The 25,524-nt window shown below is 36.8% G+C and overlaps 6 protein-coding genes across 7 annotated transcripts; 5 read left to right on the top strand and 1 right to left on the bottom strand.

Moving 5' to 3' along the window:
* The first annotated feature begins 1,326 nt into the window (after window positions 1-1,326).
* LOC18610894 (uncharacterized) lies at window positions 1,327-5,173 on the top strand. Its single transcript, XM_007046814.3, has 4 exons — window positions 1,327-1,633; window positions 2,758-3,581; window positions 4,033-4,461; window positions 4,636-5,173. Exons 2-4 carry the CDS (start codon window positions 2,762-2,764, stop codon window positions 4,812-4,814), a joined length of 1,428 nt encoding a protein of 475 aa, XP_007046876.3. The 5' UTR covers window positions 1,327-1,633; window positions 2,758-2,761; the 3' UTR covers window positions 4,815-5,173.
* A 413-nt stretch (window positions 5,174-5,586) lies between these two features.
* LOC18610893 (GTP-binding protein Era-like protein) lies at window positions 5,587-9,744 on the top strand. 2 transcript variants are annotated; one of them, XM_007046812.3, is made up of 9 exons: window positions 5,588-6,038; window positions 6,400-6,545; window positions 6,718-6,858; window positions 6,932-7,045; window positions 7,766-7,891; window positions 8,660-8,758; window positions 8,861-8,962; window positions 9,145-9,225; window positions 9,443-9,744. In XM_007046812.3, exons 1-9 carry the CDS (start codon window positions 5,672-5,674, stop codon window positions 9,527-9,529), a joined length of 1,263 nt encoding a protein of 420 aa, XP_007046874.3. In that variant the 5' UTR covers window positions 5,588-5,671; the 3' UTR covers window positions 9,530-9,744. The 2 variants fall into 2 exon arrangements, with proteins under 2 accessions (XP_088663026.1, XP_007046874.3); XM_088806900.1 differs by lacking the exon at window positions 9,145-9,225 and having other exon boundaries at window positions 5,587-6,038.
* Window positions 9,745-11,288: 1,544 nt separating this feature from the next.
* Window positions 11,289-14,035, top strand: MAN7 (Glycosyl hydrolase superfamily protein). The gene is made up of 6 exons (XM_007046809.3): window positions 11,289-11,307; window positions 11,394-11,786; window positions 11,899-12,093; window positions 12,352-12,474; window positions 12,916-13,118; window positions 13,241-14,035. The coding sequence occupies exons 2-6, from the start codon at window positions 11,463-11,465 to the stop codon at window positions 13,695-13,697; spliced, it is 1,302 nt and encodes a 433-aa protein (XP_007046871.3). The 5' UTR covers window positions 11,289-11,307; window positions 11,394-11,462; the 3' UTR covers window positions 13,698-14,035.
* Window positions 14,036-14,638: 603 nt separating this feature from the next.
* Window positions 14,639-17,899, top strand: LOC18610891 (putative pentatricopeptide repeat-containing protein At3g47840). Its single transcript, XM_007046807.3, has one exon. The coding sequence runs from the start codon at window positions 14,645-14,647 to the stop codon at window positions 16,775-16,777; it is 2,133 nt and encodes a 710-aa protein (XP_007046869.3). The 5' UTR covers window positions 14,639-14,644; the 3' UTR covers window positions 16,778-17,899.
* Window positions 17,900-17,947: 48 nt separating this feature from the next.
* LOC18610890 (lipid phosphate phosphatase epsilon 2, chloroplastic-like) lies at window positions 17,948-19,402 on the bottom strand. Its single transcript, XM_007046806.3, has 4 exons — window positions 18,991-19,402; window positions 18,653-18,878; window positions 18,472-18,545; window positions 17,948-18,360 (listed from the first exon to the last, which is right to left on the bottom strand). Exons 1-4 carry the CDS (start codon window positions 19,291-19,293, stop codon window positions 18,133-18,135), a joined length of 831 nt encoding a protein of 276 aa, XP_007046868.3. The 5' UTR covers window positions 19,294-19,402; the 3' UTR covers window positions 17,948-18,132.
* A 4,776-nt stretch (window positions 19,403-24,178) lies between these two features.
* Window positions 24,179-25,240, top strand: LOC18610889 (tRNA-methyltransferase non-catalytic subunit trm6MTase subunit). The gene has a single exon (XM_007046805.3). The coding sequence runs from the start codon at window positions 24,386-24,388 to the stop codon at window positions 25,094-25,096; it is 711 nt and encodes a 236-aa protein (XP_007046867.3). The 5' UTR covers window positions 24,179-24,385; the 3' UTR covers window positions 25,097-25,240.
* The last annotated feature ends 284 nt before the right edge of the window (window positions 25,241-25,524 follow it).

Here is a 25,524-nt window from a genome sequence, read left to right as displayed (position 1 = left end):
GTCAAGGCAAAGGCACACGCACACCCCTTTGACATCGAAACCACAATAAACGAAGAAATTAATCTTGTTATGTTTTTTAATTTTATTTTTTCTAATTAAATTGTTTAGAGCTAAAACTAATTTGGTTTACCAATGAAAAGAATTTCCAACATAAGTAATTAATTAATTATTTTCCGCAAAAAAATGGAGCCGTTGATTTTTGGCACGTGGAGATTTAATGATTATAAAATTTGATAGGGTGATGGTGAGGAAGTTGTTCCCCAAAATAAATAAAGCTCATGGACCATTCACCTAGCTTTAATGTCACGTTCTTTTCACCACACCACCCAAAGATATTTTCTTTTATTCAAATTTTTGAATTCATACCGTTTCAAAGTACAATGCTTTGTCAACACGTAACATATAATTATTAATTATAAAATTTTATTTAATTTAAAATAAAAATAAAAAAATTAATTGAATGTAATAAAATAATAAAAAGTTATTTAATTTTTTATAAATAATTTAATAATTTTTTAAGTCTTATGCCTTATTTTAAGAACTAAATGAAAAGGGAGATTTTTAATTTAATTTGTTAAGCAAAGAAGAAGGAGATCTATCTATCACAATTGTCATTTGTTCAAAAGAAAAAAAAAATCATGCTTCATTAAATCATTATGCTCTTTTTAATGAAAATATATAGTTTTAAGCTAAATAGAATTATTCAAATTATTAAATTTTTTACATTAAAATATTAATATTTAAATTAGTCAATGCTTTTAAAATAAAAAAATATTTTTAATGAAAAAGTTTAATGCAATTAAAATTTTTTATTTATAAATTAAATAAATTTTACTAATAATTATGATAAAAAAATTATTTTAGTTATCGTCAGGTGATGAATTAAAATTTTTATTTACACATTTAATAAATTTATTAAATATTTATAATAGAAATTTAAAATTATAATGAGTGAAAAAATTCATTTTCATTGAGTCCAAAAAAATTGAATAAAATGTAAAGAGTCCTTGCTTAATTTTGCCGCTGCCACTTCATTCATAAGCTGACCTACCCCCCGGTCTGTTAATTATTTCGCCGTTTTGCCAAGGCAAGGAAGGTTCCAGTTTCAAACTTATCACAACGAAAAATATACATAAATCAGTCCAAACGATGTCGTATGACCTCACAAAACGGCAAAGTAGCGGATGTTTCGTTGTTTCCCCCAATCTTCCGGTTCCGAACACTTTGGAGACATCCTACATATATTATCAAAAACCCGAAAATGTCCCTTCCCAACGAATCGCTGCTTTCCTCCCCTAGTCAAGGTCAAATCCGACATTTCGGCAGCTAGGAATAGCAAAAATTTTTAGCGTTTGAAATATTTGCGGAGAGAAGTGGAGGCGGTCCTCGCGACAAAAACTTGGGGAAGAGGTTTCCATCTTCTTTTCTTCATTTGGGAAGATCAGAGAAGGGTTTTAATTTTTTAGTTTCTTTTAGGAATCTGAATATTTAAATTCCCCGTAGCATGTCTCTTCTTTTCACGCGCTCTTATCTGATCTCTCCGATTTTTTCTCGACGCGCCACCATCACCACAGCCGTCGCGTCTCACGCCTAGGGTTTCTTCTAGAAGGTTCTCTCCTTTTCAGCATATAAGGTGATAAATCTCCTTTCACTTTTTATATATGGAATTCTTTTATTTTTTTTAGGTTTTTCGTTGTTTTTAAAATTTTTTTCCAGTTTTTGTATTAGCTGCTCTTAATAGCTCCATTATATAACGGATGCGTTGCTGTTTTTCTTTTTAATGTTGAACTTTTCTCAGCTTCCAAACGAAGCCTTCGCAAAGAAATGAAGTTTTGAATCGTTCAAGGTTTTTTTTTGTTTGTTTCGTTTCCGTTGTAAACTAGAAGAGGAAACGATTCAATTTTTTTTTGGACTTTTTGTTTCCGTATTGATGCTCGTGTTATTTATTGGTTTATAATTTTTGAGGTTTTTCTTCCTTTTTATTTTTGAATTCATCAAATAGTTAATATACATGCTTTAAAATTATATATTTAATAAAAAATTATCATTTTTTCTTTATTTTGCCGTTCTGTTTGGTTGCTGTTGAAATCAGGAGAATTCTTATGTGTTTCACTTTAGCTGTGTCTAATAGCACTGGTTTCGGCTTCACGTTTTTTCATTTACTCATACTTATATAGAGCTTTTATTTATTTATACAATTTGAGGTATTATATAGCAATATATGATTTCTGATTCAAAATCAGCCAATAGGTTTTTGTTTAAGAAAAAAATTTTAATTTTAGTATAACAGACACAGTATAGCTGAATAATTGTGTTTATATGAATTCACATACCCTTTTCTTTTCCTCAGCTAACAAGTAGAAGTTCAGGATTGTTTGAGCTGTTTTAATTTTTGTTACAATTTTTCTGGTTGCCAATTAGGAAAGGGATTAACCTAACTTTTTTTTTTTGGCTGTGGGTTTTTGCCTCACAGCCCCAATTAGAGGCAGGAGTAAAGTAGTTACAGTATTAGAATTTGAATTTTGTTGTTTCCATCATTTTAATCTTTAGCAGATAAAAGTTGTAGCTGAGTTGGTGAAACTAAAAACTAACAGCTATAAGTTTAATTGAGGGAATCTTCTCATGTTCATGGATAGTAGAATGTTCTCAAATGCAGCAGCAATGAGTTTTTCTTCTTTCCCTTTCCTTCATGTCTTTCTCCTACGAAAATGATACATAAGGTTTAATGACTTGAGTTTTTGTTGTTTGATTATGCAGAGCCATGCCAACTTTTAGTGCTATAGCTTTGGATAGGTTTTTAGAACCTGGAACTTCCAAATCTGTTGACAAGTCTGGTCCTAATTTAAAACCACCTATCCCCACCCCAAAGCCTATTACTAATTCAAAGCTGGAGAGGAGGAACAGTACATCAGTAACAGAGAGGAAGGTTAATCGCCCCCAAATATCACCTGCTCTCTATGCTACTCCTGAGGCAACCCCACTACCTGATTCACCATCTTCTTTCCCTCCTTCACCTTACATCATCAATCACAAGCGCCGTGGGCCTCGCCTTTTGAAGAGCTTTTCTGAGGACAATGTATCATCACGGAAAAAAGCCCTTGAAGAAAATGAGGTTAATGGGATTGCAAAGCTGGCAGAAACCAAGTCTGTTGATTCATTGAAGGATGCTGTTACTTTTAGCATTCCTGAACCTAATGAAGAGGAGCATGGGAATGATGGCCTTAATGGTTCTATGAAAATGGAGCAGGCAAATGGTGTCACTAATGGTCCTATCAAACTGGAGCAGGCAAATGGTCTCCATGGTGGCTCCATTCAAGATGAGCACATGAACGGTGCCCATGCTGGTGAATTTGGGAGCAGTAATAGGGAAGTTGGAAGCAGCCAAATGAGTAATGGTTTGGCCAGGGATAGTGCTGTGCTTGTTCCATTGGACTTGGACAGATGTGGTGACAGTGAAGATTTCTTTGATCCAAATGAATCAATGAGTGTCACAAGTAATACCGAGGGAGATGATGATACTGGGGCAGAAAGTGCTGCAAGGCTTGCTACACCAAGGGTGGAGTTTTTTGATGCATATGACGGTATGTAGAGTTTTATTTTAGCATGTTCATATGTAGATGCATATATGTTAATATAGCTGCTTTTTAGCTGGAAAATATTTTTCTTGCATGACTGCCATTTTGTTTTTAAAACCTGATTTGTATCTAGTAGGAGTGTAATATTTTGATTTGTATATAAATATCCTTATTTTATACTAGCCTCTTCTTCTTTGTTTAAATGTCTTGATGGTATAGATAACAATGAAAAGACATACATTTTTTATTTTGATGTGTCTATGTTCACGTGTGCACATTTATACACATTTGGATTTGCCTGAAACATTAGACATTATTCTTGAACTATTGAGAAATATGGAAAATTTATCCATAGCTTTTTGCTTAATATAGGATAGTTCGACAAATGTGATGATTTTGTGGTTTTGGACTTCAAAGTTGTTTTGGCATGCTTACTTAAATTTGTTGTTTTCTCCAGAATTATCCTCTGAGAGTGGACCGCAGTCTCTTCTTCGTGACATAGATGCTGAACTGCGTGAAATAAGATTGACTTTACTCATGGAGATAGAGAAGAGGAAGCAGGCAGAGGAAGCTCTGAACAAGATGCGGTGTAAGTGGCAAAGAATCAGCCAAGAGTTGGCTGTTGAGGGATTGTCACTGCCTGTGGATCCTATTGATGTGACAGAGGATGAGCTGGTGATACCAGCTGAGGAACTGAGGCAGCAAGTGGGTGTTGCAAGATTCGTATCGTTATCTTTGGGAAGGGGCATCGCAAGGGCAGAGATGGAGATGGAGATGGAAGCTCAAATTGAATCGAAGAACTTTGAAATTGCCCGGTTGTGGGACCGGCTACACTATTATGAGGCTGTGAATCGGGAAATGTCTCAGAGGAACCAAGAGGCTGTAGGTGAGAGCTTTGTATCCTGATTTTCTTTCCCTGGCGCAATCAGTTGTTCGGGAAAAAAAAAAAAACACCAACATTCTTTGAACTGGTTTCTTTAGTCTGATCCTCATTGTTGAAATTGTCATACCCGCATGTCTACATATTCTAATATTTGCAATTTATCATTGTTTCATGCAGAGATGGCACGGCGTGATAGACAAAGGAAGAACAAAAGGCAGAGATGGGTCTGGGGTTCAATTGCCGCTGCAATTACCCTTGGCACTGCAGCCTTGGCATGGTCTTACCTCCCAACGGGAAAAGGATCGTCTTCTACTAGCAGTTCTCAGGCTCCTGACCATGATGATGCAGCCAAGTGATAACTTACTCAAAATTCAATATAGCTGTCATCGTAGCAAGAGAATAAGATGCGTACACTCTTCCCTGTGAATAGCAGTCTCCTGCTTTTGTTGGTAGCAAATATCTCTCTCTGCCATGAGCCATCATCAGAGGATGTACAGTAGTACCATCAAAAATAATTTTTGAGTACTCCTACTAGTTTATTCCCCTCCCTGGCGATGTGGGAGGTGATGAATGTCAATTATGTCGGCCTTTGTTACCCAATTGTGGCCTTGTTGTGTGCGTTATGCACATATAATCTCGTGGGATATTTTTCTTACGAAAGGTCTCTTTTGATTCAGGCAGATATCTTTCCTGTGCCGAAAAGGCATCGCCTAAATTTTGTTGTCAGATTTTCTTGCGGATGTTTCAAAGATGAAGAGTTAAATTGGAATAAATCAGAAAGATGATTGCTATGAATTATAGTTAAAAGAATTTGTCTATCATTCTATCAAAAAAATTAAAAAACAACTTATATTTTAAAAATATTTTGAACAAAAAAGTTTAAATAAATTTAAAATTTTTATTGCTTTTTAATTTAATTTTTATTATTTTTAAAGTAAATAAGTTTTTATTAATAACGGTTAGTGATTATGGTGCTGATGCTTCAAGTTGATTTCTTAGGTTACTCTTAAGATGAGGAGGTTTTTTAAAGCATAATCGCCTAAGGTCAGCTTATTTTACCAAGTTGTGTTCAAAACGGTGCGTTTTATTTATTCGAAGCTGGATGTAAGGATAAACTAAAAATTCTGAATTATCCGATGTTTAAAATTCAGAAATGCAGGAACAGTTCCAGTGAAGCTGTCGAAGAAGCAGAGTACACATTCGAGCTCCGATAATGGAGCTAGTAGCTCTTCACATTTCTCCGACGTTCGTGAGGGAAAGTTTCTTGACCGCCAGACATAACAAGCCCTCTGTTTTCCTTCACTACGTTAGAATTCGGTACGAAAAATCGCGGTTCCGATTTGAAGCTCGAAAAGCCGGTTCCCGGTGCTGGAATCCGAACAAGATTTCCCGGTTAGATTTTATCCAACAGGAACTTGGAAGAAACAGCGTCATAGAAGATTCGGAAGAAGAAGCGAGTATAAGTGGTGACGAGGAGTCTTTTTTGTCTTTGAGTGAAAAGCCAGATAGGTACATGGCTTTGCTTGACGAGTACGAGTTAGAAGAGCTTGATTTTGCCTCTCACGCTAACCACCGCAGCGGTTTGTAGTCTCAGCTTATCGCTCTTTTTGTTTTCTTTTCTGTTTAATTCTCTGTTTAAAGTTATTAAATCTTTCGAAATTTAGTGAAGGGTATCCCGTTGAATTCTTGCTTTTGATAAGAACAAAAAGGAATCATAATTGATTAAAACGCTACAGCAATTCTATTATACTTGCTCAATGTGAAAGTAAAATGTTGCGTTTTATTAGTAAGAAATGTGTTTCAATTTTTAATTTTTCTGAAGTATGGTATACATTTATGTTAAAAGGCACTTTCTTTTGATTGTTATCTAAGAAATTGCCAAGGATTACATCGTCTGATGTTGTTTTTTTTTTTTTTTTAACTTGGTGAGTTGAATTGCAGGGTATGTGGCTGTACTTGGGAAGCCAAATGTTGGAAAGAGTACACTTGCTAATCAAATGATCGGTCAAAAGTTGTCGATAGTTACAGATAAACCTCAGACTACGAGGCATCGAGTCCTTGGTATATGTTCTGGCCCAGAATATCAGGTTTGAAGAATTATATTCCTTTGTTATATAGATTTTGTTTCTCGTGTTAGACTTATAGATTATGTAACAATTTCTGAGACTACAAGTGATGGCTTTGTGTTTAGTCCCTTGATGACTTAAGGGCAATATGTGTTTCATTTCTCATTCATGTGATCCTGGGCTTTGCTTTCAGATGATACTATATGACACTCCGGGTGTCATTGAGAAGAAAATGCACAAGTTGGACTCTATGATGATGAAGAATGTCCGAAGTGCTGCCTTAAATGCAGACTGTGTTATTGTTCTTGTTGATGCATGTAAAGTGCCTGAAAAAGTATGCTTCATGGTTTTTAGAATTCTTTGCTGAACTTTCCCCCCTTTTTCTGAGTTCAGTGTGTTGTGTCTAGATTGATGAAGTGTTAGAAGAAGGTGTAGGAGATAACAAGTGTAAGCTGCCCACTTTACTGGTTTTGAATAAGAAAGATATGATAAAACCTGGAGAAATCGCAAAAAAGCTTGAGGTAAGAATCTGTTGAGTTATATATTTGTTTGCATGTGGAGATTCCTTAAAATTTAATATTCAAAATTTTTGGTGTAACTAATTGGATTGTTGAGAAATAGATATAGAAATACTCTCTGTTACCAATGGATTTATTGCATTGCAAATGTTTCTCACCTCACCTTTGGTGCTGAACAAGCTTTTTGAATGACTGCCTGTTGTCAGACCTACAATAAGACTAAAGGTTATGGCTTTGGTGACCAATTTTCCTTGCAATGTTTAGGGTGTGTGCTTTACCTTGTCTCCCTATGGCCCTTGCAATTGAACTACAGTTTGATATGAGGTTCTGATTCATACAATAGTGAACATCTATCAAATTCTTTTTTCTGTTTCTGTAGTCTAGATTATAAGAATTTTTTGTACATTAAATGAAAGAAAGAAGCAAAGCTGATATGATTAGACCAACATTAGTCTTAACTGTTGCTTAGACCCTTAACCGAAGTTTGCAAATAGTGTTCTCATCTCTCTTAAGAAGTTTTTTAAGAGTAGTATCTGCTCCATATTGTTTTTCTCACCTATTTGCAACTGTGTAGTTTGCATGAAGTTCAACTTTCACTCATCAAATTTTAGGTTCATTCCCCATGTCCTGTACTTTTAAATTAGTAGCACATGTAATTGTGTTCAGCCTTCAAGGATGGTACTTTTTATGTTGGTTCCTAAATATAGATCCTATGCCTTGCAGTGGTATGAGAAATTTACTGATGTTGATGAGGTCATACCTGTGAGTGCAAAGTTTGGTCATGGGGTAGATGATGTTAAGGATTGGATATTGTCAAAACTTCCGACTGGGCCACCTTACTATCCAAAGGTATGTAGTAAGTCAACATATTTCTTCTTTAATCATGAAAAATGGTGCTAGTTCTTGTGTTGTTGGTAATATTACCTCAACCTTGTCCAATATTTGGGGCCAGTTACATGAATTGCTTTTAAAATGAAAATCAATGTTATAACAAGAAGAAGCTTTACCTAATTCAAAGCAAGAAGCAGCTGTTGACGTAGATCTCCTTTGTTTAGCTTATTTTGAGCTTAGTCTATGAGCAGAAAACTACAGATGTACCCAGACTTAGGTGCTACTAGAGTACAGTTTTCTAATGGAAACAAAAGAGCCTTGAGGGATGTTTTTACCTTTTAAACTCTTAAATCTCTGAAAAACTTTTAATACAAAATGTTCTTTTCTTATTTTATCCTTGATACCCTATTAATCAATAAATTTTTTTTTTATATTCTGGGTTGGTTGGTACGTAAACATATCTTGAGCGTAGTTGAGAGGGACCTTTGTTTCCTGATCTTGTAAATTATACAGTATTGGGGACATGATATGATAATTTTTTGAACTTGCAACTTGCAAGTATGCAGATAACTGAGGATTTCATTCTGTAGCTGAGATATGGTCTTCTTTTGATAACTTGCCGGGAACAGTTTATTCTATGAACAACCTTGTAAATCAACAGTCACATTAGGCTTCACAATAATTGTTGCCTAACTTTCCCTCCAAAAGAATGTTGTCCAGTTTTTAAGGGGCTTGAAAAATCAATTGCTTCCTGCATATGAACACTTCTTTTTTATGCATTATCAGGACATTGTCAGTGAGCACCCAGAGAGGTTCTTTGTAGCTGAACTTATCAGAGAAAAGATATTTATGCAGTACCGCAATGAGGTTCCTTATGCATGTCAGGTATGGGACTACAATTATCAAGATTGCCAGCAAGATGTAATTATCAACCCAACCTCCCCAAATTTCTTATGGGTACATATCCGTTTCTTCCAAAATTTCCAGGTAAATGTCGTGAGCTATAAAACCAGGCCAACTGCAAAAGACTTTATAGAAGTAGAAATTGTTGTTGAGAAAGACTCCCAGAAAATCATCCTAATTGGAAAAGTAAGTATTATCCTGTGTTTATTGAATTTTTGCAATGTGCTTGATTAGTAGAGGTGGTCCTTTGAGCTTGATGAATAGTTCTAAATTAATTAATTTAATTTTGAATCTAAATAATGCACGTCTGCATGTGCATGCACACCTCCTAACCTTCCTTTGATTCCTTGTGACCTCCACTACCGAAGGGAGGGAAGGCTCTGAAAATACTTGCAACAGCTGCTCGACTTGACATAGAAGATTTCTTACAGAAGAAGGTCTTCCTTGAGGTACGAACTTAAATTCTAATGCTTCTCTTAATTATCAATGGTACACTGTGCCTGGTTTACTTTTGGACCTCATGTTTGCGCATGTCATTAAAACCATTTTCATTATCACTATCGCTAATGCTCTGCATTAAGGAAATTCATCTATCCCTGTGGTTTTGGTCAAGCATGGTCACCACATACTAGACATTGATCTTAAGGCAACGAATTCTATAAACAGGTTCAAGTGAAAGTAAAAGAGAATTGGCGGCAAGATGAAGGGCTGTTGAGGTACTATGGCTACGGGGGGCAGATTCAAGCACTATAACATTTGTCCCACATTTGATACAAGTTATCTTCTTGTAATAGTAAAGAGTAGCTGTATGGTTGTATGATGAAAAATGTTTTCAATCAGTTTTGGACTGAGTAGGTTCAAGAAGTATGGCAATGGTGTCAGATTTCATCATCCAGAAATTTGTTTCCCGTAGGCAATATGTTCAAAATCCATCCATAAAATACAAATATATCATTAATATTTGGTCATCCGCATTGTCTTTTGTCCCCATGAACTGGTAATGGTCGGTTTTCTGGCTGATGGTAGTGTTCCCCGGGTTTTGCTATAGACAAGAATTATTATATCACTAACCTGTACACGAGCAGGAATGGTGAAAGCTGTCATTGTTGATCTGGGGAGTGTTTATTTAGCGGAAGATCTGCTGCCACGTGTCGGAAAAAAGTGATGGGTCCCTAGGTTGCGCCATGTTTTTTGGTCGAAGTATTGAAACTACATTGATTGGCGTAGGATGAGGCGTTTAATCTGTCGGTTCACGCAATTTATGACCAGGGAAAAGTGGATAATGTTTTGACGATTCCGAAGTGAAACATACGTGCGAATTTTTTCATCATAGTTTAAATGCGAGCATGAGACATTATAAATACATAATTAGATGTAACAAAATAAATCAAAATCAGTTAATTCGCTCAAACTCGAATTAATAAAAAGTTAATTTCGTTTTAATCTTAATTCGAGTTCAATTCAAATTTGAAATGATAAAATATGATTCAAATCCGAAATGATTCTATCTAGAGCTGTCAATTTGTTACCTCTATATGTAAGTAAATCGGTGGAGTTGGGTAGTATTTTCTTCAATGCAAGTATGGTCGAGTTGGGTAATATAAGATTGTCGGTTTGTCTTTTTAAAAGATAAGTACTCAAGGCAGAGTTAAAAAGTGCAGAAGAGAGTGATATGGTGGACATCTTCGCACTTATTGTTCTTAAGCATCGAGGGGTGGAGCATTGATGGAACAATGGCACATGCAGTCCTCGAACTATTAAATGAGAAAATGTGGGGGGACATTGGCCTAAACTGGAGTGGTGGGTCATGCAAAAAGGGCGCTCTAGATGCCGACTCTCACGTGGGCTCAACCGTGGAAAGCCACAGCCACAATGCCGCGTTGTGGTTAAGTAAAGACATAGAATTCAAGGAAGATTGACGAGTACGTGATGATGATAAGTTTTCTGTTCTCTCTGCAAAGAAGAACGAGGGAGAATTGATAAGTTTTCCATGGAAGGGAAATAACAGCCACTGAATTCTGACCGTATCTCACTATCTGTTCCCCCGGTACAGAAGGAATAGAAGAGATTGAACCCTACCCTTGGAACCCACCCTTCAAAGTTTGAAACAGGTCCTGAAATTGGCTCGTACCCCATGTGTACGGCTATGGTTGGTTGGGATAGGCAGGTGAAAAAATGCAAAAAGGAGCATCTCACAATCTCATTGGGGTCCATGCTTTTTGTTTCTTTCTCCTTAACCAATCTTATTTATATGCCAAACTTAAACAGAATTGAACCTTTTTTCTTTCTTTTTCCCTTTTCTTTCAACCCCACTTGTCTCCCATGCGTTGCATGATGACAATGGTCGACATATTAGAGCATAGTTTTGGCATAAGACATAAGGTTGATTATCCATGTGATGAAGGGCCAACTGAAATAAGCTTGAGAGCTACAATAAAGTAAAAGGATGCAATGTTTTTCCTTTCGAAGGCAGTAAACAAATTAACCTCAGAGGGGGGAACCTTGTCAGTTTCTCTCTGTTGACGGTTACTGTTGGTGTCTTTTTTTAATTATTTAAACGAGTGTTGCAGTTATATGAGGACAAACTGTTTAAACAGCCTCATCTTCTTTTCTGCAGCTTTTAAACAACACCCTTCACTCCATTCAGCTAAGAAATTCCTTCTCCGCAGAAACTGAGATAGAGAAAATGAAGCATCTCGTTCTGGCTCTTTTTCTTGCTGTTTTGTTCAACCAGCACCTTCTTTCTGTCCAAGTTGAAGCAAGGGATGATTTTATCAGGACCAGAGGGGTCCATTTCCTGTTGAATGGTAACCCTTACTATGCAAATGGTTTCAATGCTTACTGGTTGATGTATGTGGCTTCTGATCCATCTCAGAGGCCTAAAGTCTCAGCTGCATTTCGTGAAGCTGCGGCTCATGGCCTCACAGTGGCTAGAACTTGGGCTTTCAGTGATGGTGGTTATAGACCCTTACAGTATGCGCCAGGTTCCTACAATGAACAAATGTTTAAGGTATCTTTTATGCTGATTCCTTCTATTAATTTAGTATCTATCTTTACAATCTTTAAAGTTCAATATGTAGATGATTTTGGATCTTTTTTCCTGTTTTGGAATCTGTTAAAAGGGGTTGGATTTTGTAATAGCTGAGGCTAGAAGGTATCGAATCAAGCTTATCCTGAGCTTAGCTAATAACTATGAGAGCTTTGGAGGAAAGAAACAATATGTAAACTGGGCAAGAAGCCAGGGGCAGTACCTGACATCTGATGATGATTTCTTCAGAAATCCTGTTGTTAAGGGCTACTACAAGAATCATGTAAAGGTAAGCTCAGAAACAGAAAAATTTGTGCATTTTCTCTTGCTGGTACTTGATATTGGATTGCCATCTCTGACAAAGCTGTACAGAGCTGTGTTTTGGTACTGATTATTAGCATATAATCATATAGCTAAATGTTATATGTCATTTAAAGCAAAAAGAAAATCTAATCTTATGTAATTTCATTTTTTGTTTAGATACTTTCTCAAGTCTTTTTTTCTATGAATTATTATGAATATATATTTTACCTATGACTTTCTGCAGACTGTTCTCAACAGATACAACAGCTTTACTGGAATGCATTACAAAGATGACCCAACAATAATGGCCTGGGAGCTTATGAATGAGCCTAGATGCACATCAGATTCCTCCGGAAGGACTATTCAGGTTTGGACAATCTTCCCTATCTAGATCTGACTGTCTGTGAAAAGTTGTATCTTAAGCTAAAAATCATCTTCTGGGATTGATTGATTCTATAACTTGAACATTGAAGTCAATAATTTGCATGTAAGGTTGCAATCATTTTCATCCAGCAGATGCAGTCCACCTCTACCATAAAGATGCCTTTTATGTTTGGAATTATCCCCATTTCTACATTAATTAGCACTAGTTAGGTAATTAAGTTGCTTTACAGCGTTAGATTTCTCACTTGCCAACATTTTTAGCCCCACGTTCGTGAATGTCAGTGTTTCCAAAAAGTTTGATGCCTGCAGTAATTTGTTTCAACAACTAGCTCTTAAATGTTCTTCACTTGCATTGTATTCAATGTTCACTTTTAGGTAAGCAGCAATTCGCTGTGACATTAAGCTATTGATGCTTTGTTGACAGGCTTGGATAATGGAAATGGCTTCTCATGTCAAGTCCATAGACAGAAATCACTTGCTGGAAGCTGGTTTAGAAGGATTTTATGGACAATCAACTGCTCAGAAGATGAGACTAAACCCCAACTTGAATATTGGAACAGATTTCATTGCAAATAATCAGATTCCTGGCATTGATTTTGCAACAGTCCACTCATATCCTGACCAATGGTAACTATCATATAACTTGGAAGGAATCTGAGCATTGAGCTTAGTGAATTGAAATCCAATTACTTTGTCAGTTGAGACAGATCTCATTAGAAGTTCTAACATAAACATTGTTGCGTGAGCAGGTTATCCAGCTCAAATGATCGGTACCAACTCTCTTTCTTGAACAAGTGGCTCGATGCTCACATCCAAGACGCACAATTCATCCTCCGAAAGCCGGTACTCCTCACAGAATTCGGAAAATCATGGAAAGATCCTGGTTTCAGCACCTATAAGAGGGATCAACTGTTCAACACTGTCTACTACAAGATATACTCGTCAGCCAAAAGAGGAGGTCCAGCTGCTGGTGGCCTGTTTTGGCAACTCCTATCCGAAGGCATGGACTCTTTCAGGGATGGATATGACATAGTGTTGAGTGAGAGCCCCTCAACAGCTAATGCCATTTCCCAACAATCACACAAGCTCGACCAAATCCGTAGGATCTTTACCAGGATGAGAAATGTGGAGCGGTGGAAGAGGGCAAGAGCCATGAGGAGGGGTCAGTGGCATGGTGGAAACGGGGGCAGGCACATTGGAAACTGAAGAAAGACCATCTGTTTGCTTGTGTGAAATCGTTAGTGTGAAGTTTGTGAGGTTTTGGAAGTGGGTTTCTCTCTTAGTGATGAATGTTGTTCGTCCAGGAGAGTATAGCTAGGCATTAGGTAGTGTAATTCCCCTGTTAAAAGCTTGAAAGGAAAAGGAATACAGAAGAGCCTCAGACTTTGTTCCACCATATACTTAAGTTTTGCTATAAGAGAATGGCATCAAAATCTAGTAAAGAGATGTTCATTGCCATTCTTTCTTTTTCATTTCAATGGGTAGACTCTAAGAAATTGTTCATCAGCAATCTCAAAGGTATAAGTTAGTTCTTGTTTATGAAATTGAGTGATTTCTCAATTGATAATAATATTTATCTTTTAAATGTAAAAGAATTATAATTGTGTCGAATTGCTTCATTTCATAAGAGAATGATTTACCAGAATTCTAATTATTTATACTTCATTTGTTATATAGTAAAAATATTTGTTTTATATATATTTATTATTTACACATAATTTAAAAAAATAAACATTTATGTACTTTGTACATGATAACAAATATTGATAAAAATTTTTTATTGATTAAAATTGACATAATTTTTCATTATAGTTTTAAATATATTTTTCAATAATCTTGTAGGTGGTGATTTTAGTAATCTAAAATTACTAAAAACATTAATTTTATTTCCAAAATAAATATTAAAATTTTAAATTTTTTTAACATACATACATACATACATGCATATTTCATACATATAAAATGCTACTCCATCTGTCATGAAGCCCACATGACCTTTGGGCTAAACTGCAATGGTTGAGCACGGACTCCTCCATCTATGAGCCCATTTAGGGACCAAATTTTGGGCTCAGATCCGTCTCTGGTCCAATGGACTTTGGACAATACTTCTGACTCGTCGTTCCTGCGCTTGCCAACTTCTTACTGACAGAAACATGGTACTATCGATCAGAAGCTGCAACCTCAGAAAACTATGTACAGTTTCAAGCATCGCTTTCGTCGAAAACAGAGACATCCTCGTTTCACAAACAACGCCAAGCATCTCATCCCTCAAAGCTCATGTTCCCAATTATATAAACATGCCCCAACTCAACTCTCATCTCAAACAATTGGTCAAAAAGGGCCATCTTAACGAAGCTCGTCAAATGTTCGACGAAATGCCTCACCGAGACGAAATTTCATGGACAACCATGATTTCTGGTTACGTCAATGCCATGAAATCAAATGAAGCATTGCTTTTGTTCTCCAAAATGTGGGTCTCACCTGGGCTTTCTATGGACCCCTTCAGTCTTAGCATTGCGCTCAAAGTTTGTGCACTTGATTTTAATTTGAGTTATGGAGAATCACTTCATGGGTATTTAGTTAAATCTGGTTTTATTAACTCAGTTTTCGTGGGGAGTGCCCTTTTAGATATGTACACAAAGTTTGGCAAAATTGAGCAAGGGATCAAAGTGTTTGATGAGATGCCTTTCAAAAATGTGGTTTCATGGACTGCTATTATTACAGGGCTTGTTCATGGTGGGTATTTCAAGAAGGGTTTGGTTTACTTGTCTGAAATGAGGAAATCAGGTGTGGGATATGATTCTTATACTTTAGCTATTGCTTTGAAGGCTTGTGCTTGTTTAGGTGCTTTGAATATGGGGAGGGAGATTCATACTCATACTATAAAGAGAGGTTTTCATGATACTTCATTTGTGGCCAATTCTCTTTCTACTATGTATAACAAATGTGGGAAATTAGACTATGGTTTGCATTTGTTTGAAAAAATGCACTCACGGGATGTGGTTTCTTGGACATCTATTATAACTACTTATGTTCAGACAGGAGAAGAGAAGAATGGCATTGAGGCATTTATAAGGATGCGAGAATCAGGCGTGAGTCCTAATGAGTTTACTTTTGCTGCTGTCATCTCTGGTTGTTCTGGTCTTGTGAGAATTAGTTGGGGTGAGCAATTACATGCCCATGTTGTACATACTGGTCTTGCGGATTCTTTATCAGTGGCTAATTCCCTCATGACCATGTATTCAAAATGTGGGCAGATATCTTCCGCTTCAATGGTATTTCATGAAATGACAAGAAAGGATATCATTTCTTGGAGCACTATAATTGCAGTGTATTCTCAAGGAGGCTGTGGGGAAGAAGCTCTTGAGTATCTGTCCTGGATGAGAAGGGAAGGGCCAAAGCCAACTGAATTTGCTTTTGCTAGTGTGCTGAGTGTGTGTGGAAATATGTCTATTCTTGAGCAAGGGAGGCAGGTTCATGCTCATGTTCTTTCTGTTGGTTTACAACAAGATGCGTCAATACAGAGTGCTTTAATCAATATGTATTCAAAATGTGGGTGTATTAAAGAAGCTGAAAGAGTCTTTAATGAGGCTAAGAATTATGACATTGTATCATGGACAGCCATGATTAATGGATATGCTGAACATGGATATAGCCATGAAACTATTAATTTGTTTGAGATGCTTACCAAGGTTGGTTTGAAACCAGACTCTGTGACCTTCATTGGTCTACTTACTGCTTGTAGTCACGCAGGACTGGCAGATCTTGGTTTCTACTATTTCAATTTAATGAGTAATGAGCACCAAATAAGTCCTTCAAAAGAACACTATGGCTGCATGATTGATCTGCTCTGCCGAGCTGGACGATTAACTGAAGCAGAGCGCATGATTCGAAGCATGCCATTTCATAGAGATGATGTCGTTTGGTCAACTCTTCTTAGAGCATGTAGAGTCCATGGTGATGTTGACTGTGGAAGACGCGCTGCAGAAAAGCTTCTTGAAATGGATCCCAATTGTGCAGGGACTCATATCACCCTGGCTAACATATATGCTGCCAAAGGGAAGTGGAGAGAAGCAGCAGATGTTAGGAAGATGATGAGGTCAAAGGGGGTTATCAAGGAGCCAGGATGGTCCTGGATTAAGGTTAAGGATCGGGTTTCTGCATTTGTTGCTGGTGAAAGATCTTATCCAGAGGGTGAATTAATATATGGCATGTTGGATTTACTAGCTTCAAGGGTGGATATGTCTGTCCAGGAGTTAGGTTCTCTTCTAGATCTAGAGGATTAGCATGAAGTGAAGATTCAATTCCATTGTTTCATTATAGGTTTTGGCCCCTTTCCCTTGATGTTGTTACTTGTTGAAAGCTGCATTCAGCAGCAGCCAGGAGCTAATTAGTAGTTAACAATAACGACATACAGCAATTAGTACTTGGTATTTGTGCAAACAAAGTTATGAAGACAAGGTCTCCATGGAGCTGATCAGAGAGATCATGCAAGATGGTGCTACTGGTGCTTAAAAGAAATTTAAAGTTAAAATGAGATGGCATCTTTATAAGCAGCTTAAATTATGAAGTAAGCAGCAAACATGTTGCACTGGATGGTCGCTGATATTGGGGTAGGTGGATATAACTGGTATGTTGCTTTCGTGTGCACTCATGTGCTGCCTCAAGGCAAGCAGTGGCAGTCTGCATTTCTTCAATTCCTCAGAACATCAGAATTTTGCCCGGCATCTAGTGAAGAATTTGGCTCTCATTTGAGCAAGATTTGCACTTTATAGTCCAAGACAAGCAGTGACAATATTCATCTCTTCGACATTCGAGGCCTTCAGAATTTACCCGGGATCTAGCAAATTATTTAACATTCTTTTGAGCGAGGTTTTTGAAAGTTACAATCACATCACAGTTCAAGTACATTGGTTTCTTACGGCAGAGTCTCTGATGACTGATTTTTTGGTTGGAATGCATTACTTGGATCATCCTTTTTTGAAAGATAAGAGAGGGGAGGGGGTTTTGCAGATTCAAGGAGTTGATCAACAAGGTGAAGAGCAGCTCTCTGCCATCCTATTGCCAAAGTATTGCGCAAGAAAGTTTGTTCTGACAGTTTTCAGTTTTTGACTAGGAGTGGATCAGTTAGATTCACTATGAGATCAAGTACTTGAATCACATCAAATGTTTCAGAAAAAATAGATAAGAGTATTTCAAGTCAAATATTTTAGAAAAAGTAGATAAAGTATTTCAAGTCCAGGTTGATTTTGAGAGATTAATAAGCGTGGGATGCTGTTGTGTATCCCATCAAGTTGGTTTTTTGCAGAGAAAATAATGATGTGTGACACTTGAACGTGGTCACTGAAGTGTCAATAAGATTCTTTCTGGTGTATAGAAGTTAATGTACTGTAATTTGTGTTCTTTTCCATCATTTGACTTAATTTGATTTAGTTACCAATGCGCACTGAATCGCCTTGTTAAAGCCTAAAACGCAGAGAATCTCTCTCAAATATATTCCGTAACTCTTGAGAGGATCGAGTCAAAGGACTTTTACATAACTAGCTCTGTTAAGCTTCAGACGTGAGACAATTATCCTTGTCTGTTCATGAAATCATCTGTGGAATCTTCATCCGTCTAAAACTAAATCTATTTACATCGTTCATCTTTCATCCCTAAGCCAATACTGAATCACATACAGAAGAAAGCCAAGGCAAAATCCCGCAGAACCCAGAAGAACAATTACCCGTACCAACAATGAGGAATGAAATGCTTCCAAAACAACAGCTTTCCATGACATGTACCACAAAACTGAGAAAATGGACCCTATGATAGCACCCACAAGGATTTGACTCATCGTGTGAAGCTGCTGTGACACTCGAAGCCATGACTGCAGACCACAAATCAACACAAAAACCAGTCAATGAGATAGAATCATAGATTTCCACCGATGAGAAACCAAGAACTAAGTTTAAAGGTAATTTTCGAAATGTATTCTCACAAAATATGAACCAAATGCCAGAGCCAGAGCACTGATGCTCACTGAAAGTTCATTAACTCCCAGCCATTCCAAAACTGTAAACACCAAAAAATCCAGAATTTAAACTCAATTGCCTATTGAAAAATGCAAAGTAAATAGAACAGATCAAAATATTCTCCATGGAGTGAATGTAAGGGCTTACTGGAAGCTATGGTAAAAACGACAGTGAAGAAGATGGATTGGGCATGAGAAGATGGCATCCCAGGGTCAGACTTAAGCCCAGCAACAGGCCGCTCCTGATTCAGCACCCTTTTCAGCCCAACTGACAGCAGCGCGTTCACAATCGACCCCATCGCCACCCATATAGCCTCCGCGTCATGCCTCCACAGAAGCACCCCACCAAACGTCGCCGCCACCAACCACTTGCTCTATCACCCCCAACAAACCAAAACCCCATTTCAGCAAACATAGAAAAAAAAATTACATACGTTTACTTTACTCAAATACGTATCCCAGTATCCCGTATACAAATACACTCACCATACGATTCAAGGTTGTCTCCAGCCCTCGAAGCCGCGCTGACCCCTCGATGAAAGCTTCTTGCTCAAGCACTTGAAGACAGTCATCTCCATTCCTAGAGTCCCTGACCGTGGAAGTTTTAATCATGGCTCTCGGAAGGTCCCACACCCCGGTTTTCTCGGCCAAAAATCCTCCGAGAGAGCTTGGTTTCCGGGTCCGGAACTGACAGAAAAAATCTGGGTTCGAAGATTTACAAAGCTTAGGAGAAGTACCAAGCTTGAATCTAAAGAGTGAAGGATGGAAAAGAGTTGAAATTGACGACATCTTTTGGCGACCCCTTTGGGGAAGGAAGAAAATCAATGGAAAGTGCTGAAAGAATCATTGCCTCTCCTTTGCTTCAAGTCTTGTAGTTTTAACGTGGAAAATGTGTGGACAGAGGGCAGGGTTTGACTAGTTTTTTTCTTAAATGTGTAATTACTAGATGCGAAAATTCGAAGGTAAGGATCTAGTTTAGAGCCCTAAGATTGAATCTCCGAATCTGGACATTTTTACGTTGGTTCTTGTAAGATGTGCGTCTGTTCTCCTCGATTTTAGGCATGTCTCCGACAAGATCTTGCCACGTGTTACGCGTACAACGTTTTTCCCTGCCTTCCTCACATTCATAAATATTGCGTAAGTTATTTATTTTCATTTAAAAATCTTACAAAATAAGATAATTCATGGAATGAGCCGTCTTTGATTAGAGAAAAGGAATTTTTATAAACCCCCTTCTATTCTATTGAATATTCTTTCCTTATTAATGTTAACTAATTATAATAATTGTAAAAATTATAAACTAAATCGAGATGATTTTTTTATTAAATTACGATTTTATTAATAATACAATTATTAGATTACGATATTATCAGTAATATAATTTGTTTTGTATACATATACCTCAAGTCACGTTAGTTTGAATGCAAAATTTTTTTTCTTTAACTATTGAAATAAAATTTTTTTCCCAAATTAATGGGCCACATGTGACATGTTGGAGCAAATTTCTGGACCAGACCAAGGATGGCCTGCAAGAAGGTGATGAGCTCATTGAACGGACCCCATTTTCATGGGAGATCAAGGGGCATAACTTGCCTTTGGTGTGTCCATACTTGGGCCCTTGGCCTAGATAAAACAAAACTGTGGGATGCTTCAATTGCAAGACTTGTCGGCTCATCCGAGATGCAAATCCAAAGAAGTTATGCTCATGGGTTATGACAATCGAGAAAACAAAGAATTGAGGAGACGAATAAAGAGAAGGAATCAATGAAAAGAAGAGTGTTGAAACCGTGTGCACCTAGGTAATTGAAAAGAGAGCATTACAGATGTTGGATTACATGGAACAGTGTGGAATTTCGAGGATTGCTGATATAAAGAAAGAGGGTTATTTTCATCGTTGTGTAGAAAGCATTTCAGTCCACATAATCCATCCCAATAATTAAAGAAGCTAAAGAGTTTAGGCTGCCTCCATCAACCTTCACAAATATTCCTTAGGTCTTTACGGGCAAGATAGTCTCCATTATGTTGTTTCAAATAAAAATGGTTTCATCTTTTGAATCAAAATCACTTTTTGGAGATCATCATGTTGAAAATCACCAATTTCCCATCAAATGATGCTAGAATCACTGAACTTTTAAACTGACAGCTGATTCCATGGAGGGCAATTTTCCACCATTGAATCATCTTTCTTTTACCCTTATTAATGTGTTTATCTTTCCCTTATCTCCTCAGGCTTTTGGGATAACATAGATTTTTATGGAGCACACCTGTTTAGAACCGGAACTGGTAATATACCTGGAAGGAAATAAGGAACAAATTCAGGCTGCAGAGCAAGTGGAATATATGGAGTCCATAAAAGAATAAAAAAAATTATTTTCTTGTTTGAAATCAAGGGCCTGCTGCTGGGGAATATATTACTATGAACTATATGACTTTGTCTGCCAAGTGCATGAAAAATCTATTGTGGATTATGTGATTCTAGTTAGATTATCTTACTTGATTTATTATTCTTAAGAAACTTCCATAATTTTTGTTTGAATTCAGCTACCTCAACTTGTCTGATGCATCCTAGGACACTCCAATTTTCCAAGAATCCGCCCCTTCAAGAGCATTTATTATTAAAATTTAGAATAATTCAGAGATTTTTTTTTTCTTTTGTAAATGATTTTAGGGATCAATACAATGTTTTCTTCGATGGTGATGGAGGAACTTATTCTAGTGGGTCATTCTTTACGATCTGCTGTGGTCAGGCAGTATCTACCATGTCTCACATAATTAAATAGTCTTTTTCATGCTAGGAGCTTTTTCCCTTAGCTTCTTTGACAAATTTGCAGTTAGATCTCTAGGATGAGAAGGCCTAGAAAAGTAAACCAGGGAGGGGCCTACGTACAGCTTTGAGTTGCCTGAATGCCTCCATGATTTTTTTTTTCTTTTCCCACAGCTCTCTTTTAAGTTGAATGGCAGATATCTTATGCACAATATCAATGGCATTCAGATGAATCAGGGTATATGTCTTGGAAAAGATTGCAATTCAATTTTTGTCTGATAAAACACGGAACTCATCCAAAACCAGGTTACAGAATTCTAATTCCCCAACACAATTGCTTGATTACTCTACTCTTAACTCACAAATGAACAGTTGAACCCCAAGGTCCCTTCTGCGATGTAATTGTCAACGGATTTTGGGTCGGCTGGAAAAGCAGGCAGGGGATGTGGATGGGGCGGGAGAGAGCGTAGGGTCCAAATCAGAGAGGGACTCGTGCAACGTGTAGGGAGCGGATGTCCTGGTGTCTTGGGAGGAAGAGACACTACAGACTTTTATCAATCTCAAACTCAGAGAAGAGAAAGCGAGGGCCGGTGGTCAGACTTCAGAGAAAGGAGAGAGGGCCACCGAGTTTGGTCCTGTGTGAAAGAAGTTTGGCCCACAAGTTTCCACAACCGCAGTAAGCAGTAGCCTGGAACACACACGGACAGTCAACTTTGCATGAGGAACCTGGTAAAGTGGCAATGGATAATGAAAACTAGACTTTTCCTTTTTTACCCCCTTGATAAAGCTAATGCGGTATTTTCTGTATCCGAAAGATCTAAATCAAATTAAATGGAAAGACCAAAACAATAATGCTTGAAAAGAAAGGTCCCTGGCAAATTTTAGTCTTCTTTCCCTTTTCTTTATTAGAAGGTAGGTGACAGGCAGAAGCCATGGTAGCACCTACAGCACAGTTAAAAGTCCATAGTTTTGAAAACACCAAGCAGGATTCCATCAATGTCAGATATAAAAAACTTTGGCTCTTTCATTTCATTTCAAATTATGAAGGCAGAGTTCTTTCCACAGGCCATGCACTGCAACAGCCTCCTTTTTGCCCCCAGAAACTGTTTCCGAATTTATATCAAGTAGTATTAGCATTAATGGTAACTTTAATTCCATGCATGCATGAAATGAATTACACTTATGATTGAAATTTAGGGTTTAAAATGACAGTAAAGATATGATTCAAATCTCCATAAAAAACCCAGGAATTTTATTAAATTTTTGTGGCATTGTACTACAATATGAACATATGGAGAGCCAGTGGCAGAGGCTATTATCCCATGTCAAAATCGATGACAACAACAGGATTCCTGAAAGCTGCTTACATCAAAATGTACAGAAATCATCATCGGCAACTGAGATACAATAAATTTTAGAAAAATATAGGAAATTAAGGTGAATAAAAAAATTCAATAAATAAAGGCGCACACACAATCGCGTGTCTGACAAATCACGTCTTCTCTATTGCAGTTTGTAAGACAGAACATTTGTCAAAGACAAAAATTAAAAATAAAAAATGAAAAAGAGCTGTAACTATTAATTACGATTATCTAACCAGCAAGTTAAGGATGAGAAAATTTTACAGTTTTTTTTTCGCCCTTTTTGGCAGCGATCAATTTCAGGGGCCACGTGATGGCATACTGCAGAGGCTGCAGCCTGTGGCCTTGTGATGGTAATACGGACTTAGTGTCACTGTGAAGAGTGTTTCTTCATGCCTTTTGCCTTCATGTCTTCCTCCTATGCTTGTCTTTGGGAGATGAACATGTAAATTGAAATCAATCAACATGAAAGGTTAGTCCTAATGGAACATTTAATTTATTAATTGTGTATAACTTCTTACTTAAAGAATATAGTTCGAATCCTTATCTTTAAATTAAAAAAAAACACACACACGATTAGTCAGTGTTAATGCTAACAATTTTTTGTCTAAGATGAAGCAAAAGCAGTTCACAGAGTGCCGAAGCTTAAGCTCCGATTAAGAAGGAATAGAAAACCGATTAATTATAGAATTAAAGTCAAATTTGTCATTGTACTCTGAGTCAATACTGAATTTTTATCAATACACTTCAAATTTTATGTTAATCCCATTAATTGTAAGTGAACAAATTTAGACTTATTGTCTATACATCAGGAGGCAAGCATTTAGATGTAAATATTTAAGGCAAAACAGAGAAAGATAAGAAAAGGTGAAAAGGGGCAAAGTCATTCTCTTAACTTAAATGCAAATTAAGATAACAAAGCAGGGACAAAAAAAAAAAAGAAGAAAAAAGCATTAAAAAAGGAATGTTCGGACCAGTCCATATAATTGTCGTTTGAATTTGTACAACAACTCGTGAGGATAACGATGTTGGCACCAATGGACCAGGATTACCTAAGCCCCTTCCCTTCACGTGAAAACTCATGATCCCATTTCTCTTCCTTAACTAATATTTATGAATTTCCATTCAATTTTTTATTGTTTTAATTTTTTTTCACATAAAAAATTTCTATCCTCATTATGAGAGATTAAATTGTTAAATTTTTTTAATAGATTATTAGCATAATCTCAATTTAAATTAATCTATTTATTTATAATTACGGATTTAAGTCGTGTCTATAGATATTCATTAACATTTTAATAATAATAATAATTTTATATTAAGACAAAAACTTGAGAAGCAAAAGGATGAAGAGAAATATTTGCGCATGTCATGTACGTTGTGGCCCTCTAATCCACCCAATCTAAATGGATATTACTATATATTGATTAGACCCCTTTTAATCTTTATTTATGACTATTAAAAATGAAATTTACTAAATAAAAAGAAAAGTTCCATGACTATGAGTCTATATAAGCATTTCCCTACAAAGGGTCAGTTCTCTGAAGACAAACCTTGATGCTCTTTACTGTACGACTCCATAACCATACCCTTTCACCTTCTTTTTTTTTTTTTTTTCCGGTTCCTTCATTTACTTTTCCGGAAAATCAAAATCAGTTTCCAGAGAAACAAACGGAAGTCTTTTTTTTTTTTTTAACTTTTCAAATACCTTACGCTTTGTCACCTTTTGCGGAATGCCTTGAAACTCGTTGTGGATATGGATTCCTTTGATTTCGATAACGTGAAAGCGGAGAAAGTTAAGGCGATGAGGAGGTACAATCGGCTTCGGAGCTTGACGAAGGCGTTTCGTTTCGTGGAATTGCTTGTGGCTTTGCTGTTCTTGGCGTGGACCTTCGAGCGCGTGCCTTTCGCCGTCAAAATCTCCGGCGAGTTCGTTTTGAGACTCGGAGGAGTCGTCGCGAGTCCGCTCTTCGTTTTCCTCGTCTGCAACGCCATCATCGTCACTCTCGTTGCTAAGTCTGGCGTCTTCTCTGCCGTTCACAATGCGGATTCTAAACTCTACGAGGAAATCGTCAAAAACGCCGAGAATCGCTCCAAAATGGAATCTCGAGAAGAGATCGTGTATGAAGACAAGGAGATCATCTCTGGAGTGAGCACATGTACTCACACGTTCGAACAAATGGAGCCGGAATCAGACTCGGATGCTGAGTTAGATACTCCGAGAGTTTATCGGAGGAGTAAGTCGGAGAAGGTGGCGATAAAGCAGAGTGAGGAGAAAGTGAAAAAGGAACTACGACGATCGGAGACGGAGAAGTGCCGAAAATTTGAAAATATCGATGAGAAATTGTTTCCCGAAGACGAGTTGAGCAATGAAGAGTTCCAACGAACGATCGAAGATTTCATCGCCAAACAGTTGAGGTTTCGCCGAGAAGAGTCTCTGTCCATTGTTCCTCAAAACCAAGCTTGAAAAAATAAAAAAGAAAAAAATTAACCACCAAAAATAATAATCAAAAAAAGAAATTGAAGATGAAAAGTGTTAGTTACTGTTTTCTTTTTTTACCTGTTTATGGTATTATTGTACAGTGGTAAAAAGATAATGCCCTTTTCGTAATTACCACGTGATTTTTGTTAACAAATAGTATAATTATGTTTTCCATTCAATCTTTTTTTTTTTTTTTGCTTAGTCCTCAATTTTTTCCCTAATATTTTTAGAAATACAATGGTGAAAAGTGAAAAAAAAATGAATTGAATTTATTCGAAATTCGAATAAAAAACATTGTTGCCTAAGTCATTTAATATGTTACTTTTTACTTGTATTGAATACGAGATATAAAAAATCAGATAAAATAATATTTTGAGGATAAATTATAAATAAAATAATTAATTTGAATTGAA

Source organism: Theobroma cacao, chromosome 1, assembly GCF_053813885.1.
Source record: "Theobroma cacao isolate CCN51 chromosome 1, ASM5381388v1, whole genome shotgun sequence".
NCBI lineage: Eukaryota > Viridiplantae > Streptophyta > Magnoliopsida > Malvales > Malvaceae > Theobroma > Theobroma cacao.
The sequence above is the reverse complement of the archived record's forward strand: the minus strand, read 5'-3'. Positions and strand labels throughout refer to the sequence as shown.

Excerpts from the sequence above, each read along its gene's own strand:
- LOC18610894 (XM_007046814.3), top strand. The coding sequence starts at position 2,762 with ATGCCAACTTTTAGTGCTATAGCTTTGGATAGGTTTTTAGAACCTGGA. Across the intron at positions 3,582-4,032 it reads GTTTTTTGATGCATATGACG|AATTATCCTCTGAGAGTGGA; the intron begins GTATGTAGAGTT and ends TGTTTTCTCCAG. Across the intron at positions 4,462-4,635 it reads GAGGAACCAAGAGGCTGTAG|AGATGGCACGGCGTGATAGA; the intron begins GTGAGAGCTTTG and ends TGTTTCATGCAG.
- LOC18610893 (XM_007046812.3), top strand. The coding sequence starts at position 5,672 with ATGGAGCTAGTAGCTCTTCACATTTCTCCGACGTTCGTGAGGGAAAGT. Across the intron at positions 6,039-6,399 it reads TCACGCTAACCACCGCAGCG|GGTATGTGGCTGTACTTGGG; the intron begins GTTTGTAGTCTC and ends GTTGAATTGCAG. Across the intron at positions 7,046-7,765 it reads AAATCGCAAAAAAGCTTGAG|TGGTATGAGAAATTTACTGA; the intron begins GTAAGAATCTGT and ends TATGCCTTGCAG.
- MAN7 (XM_007046809.3), top strand. The coding sequence starts at position 11,463 with ATGAAGCATCTCGTTCTGGCTCTTTTTCTTGCTGTTTTGTTCAACCAG. Across the intron at positions 12,094-12,351 it reads ACTACAAGAATCATGTAAAG|ACTGTTCTCAACAGATACAA; the intron begins GTAAGCTCAGAA and ends GACTTTCTGCAG. Across the intron at positions 12,475-12,915 it reads CCTCCGGAAGGACTATTCAG|GCTTGGATAATGGAAATGGC; the intron begins GTTTGGACAATC and ends CTTTGTTGACAG.
- LOC18610891 (XM_007046807.3), top strand. The coding sequence starts at position 14,645 with ATGGTACTATCGATCAGAAGCTGCAACCTCAGAAAACTATGTACAGTT.
- LOC18610890 (XM_007046806.3), bottom strand. The coding sequence starts at position 19,293 with ATGTCGTCAATTTCAACTCTTTTCCATCCTTCACTCTTTAGATTCAAG. Across the intron at positions 18,879-18,990 it reads AGACAACCTTGAATCGTATG|AGCAAGTGGTTGGTGGCGGC; the intron begins GTGAGTGTATTT and ends TGGGGGTGATAG. Across the intron at positions 18,361-18,471 it reads TGGCATTTGGTTCATATTTT|TCATGGCTTCGAGTGTCACA; the intron begins GTGAGAATACAT and ends TGTGGTCTGCAG.
- LOC18610889 (XM_007046805.3), top strand. The coding sequence starts at position 24,386 with ATGGATTCCTTTGATTTCGATAACGTGAAAGCGGAGAAAGTTAAGGCG.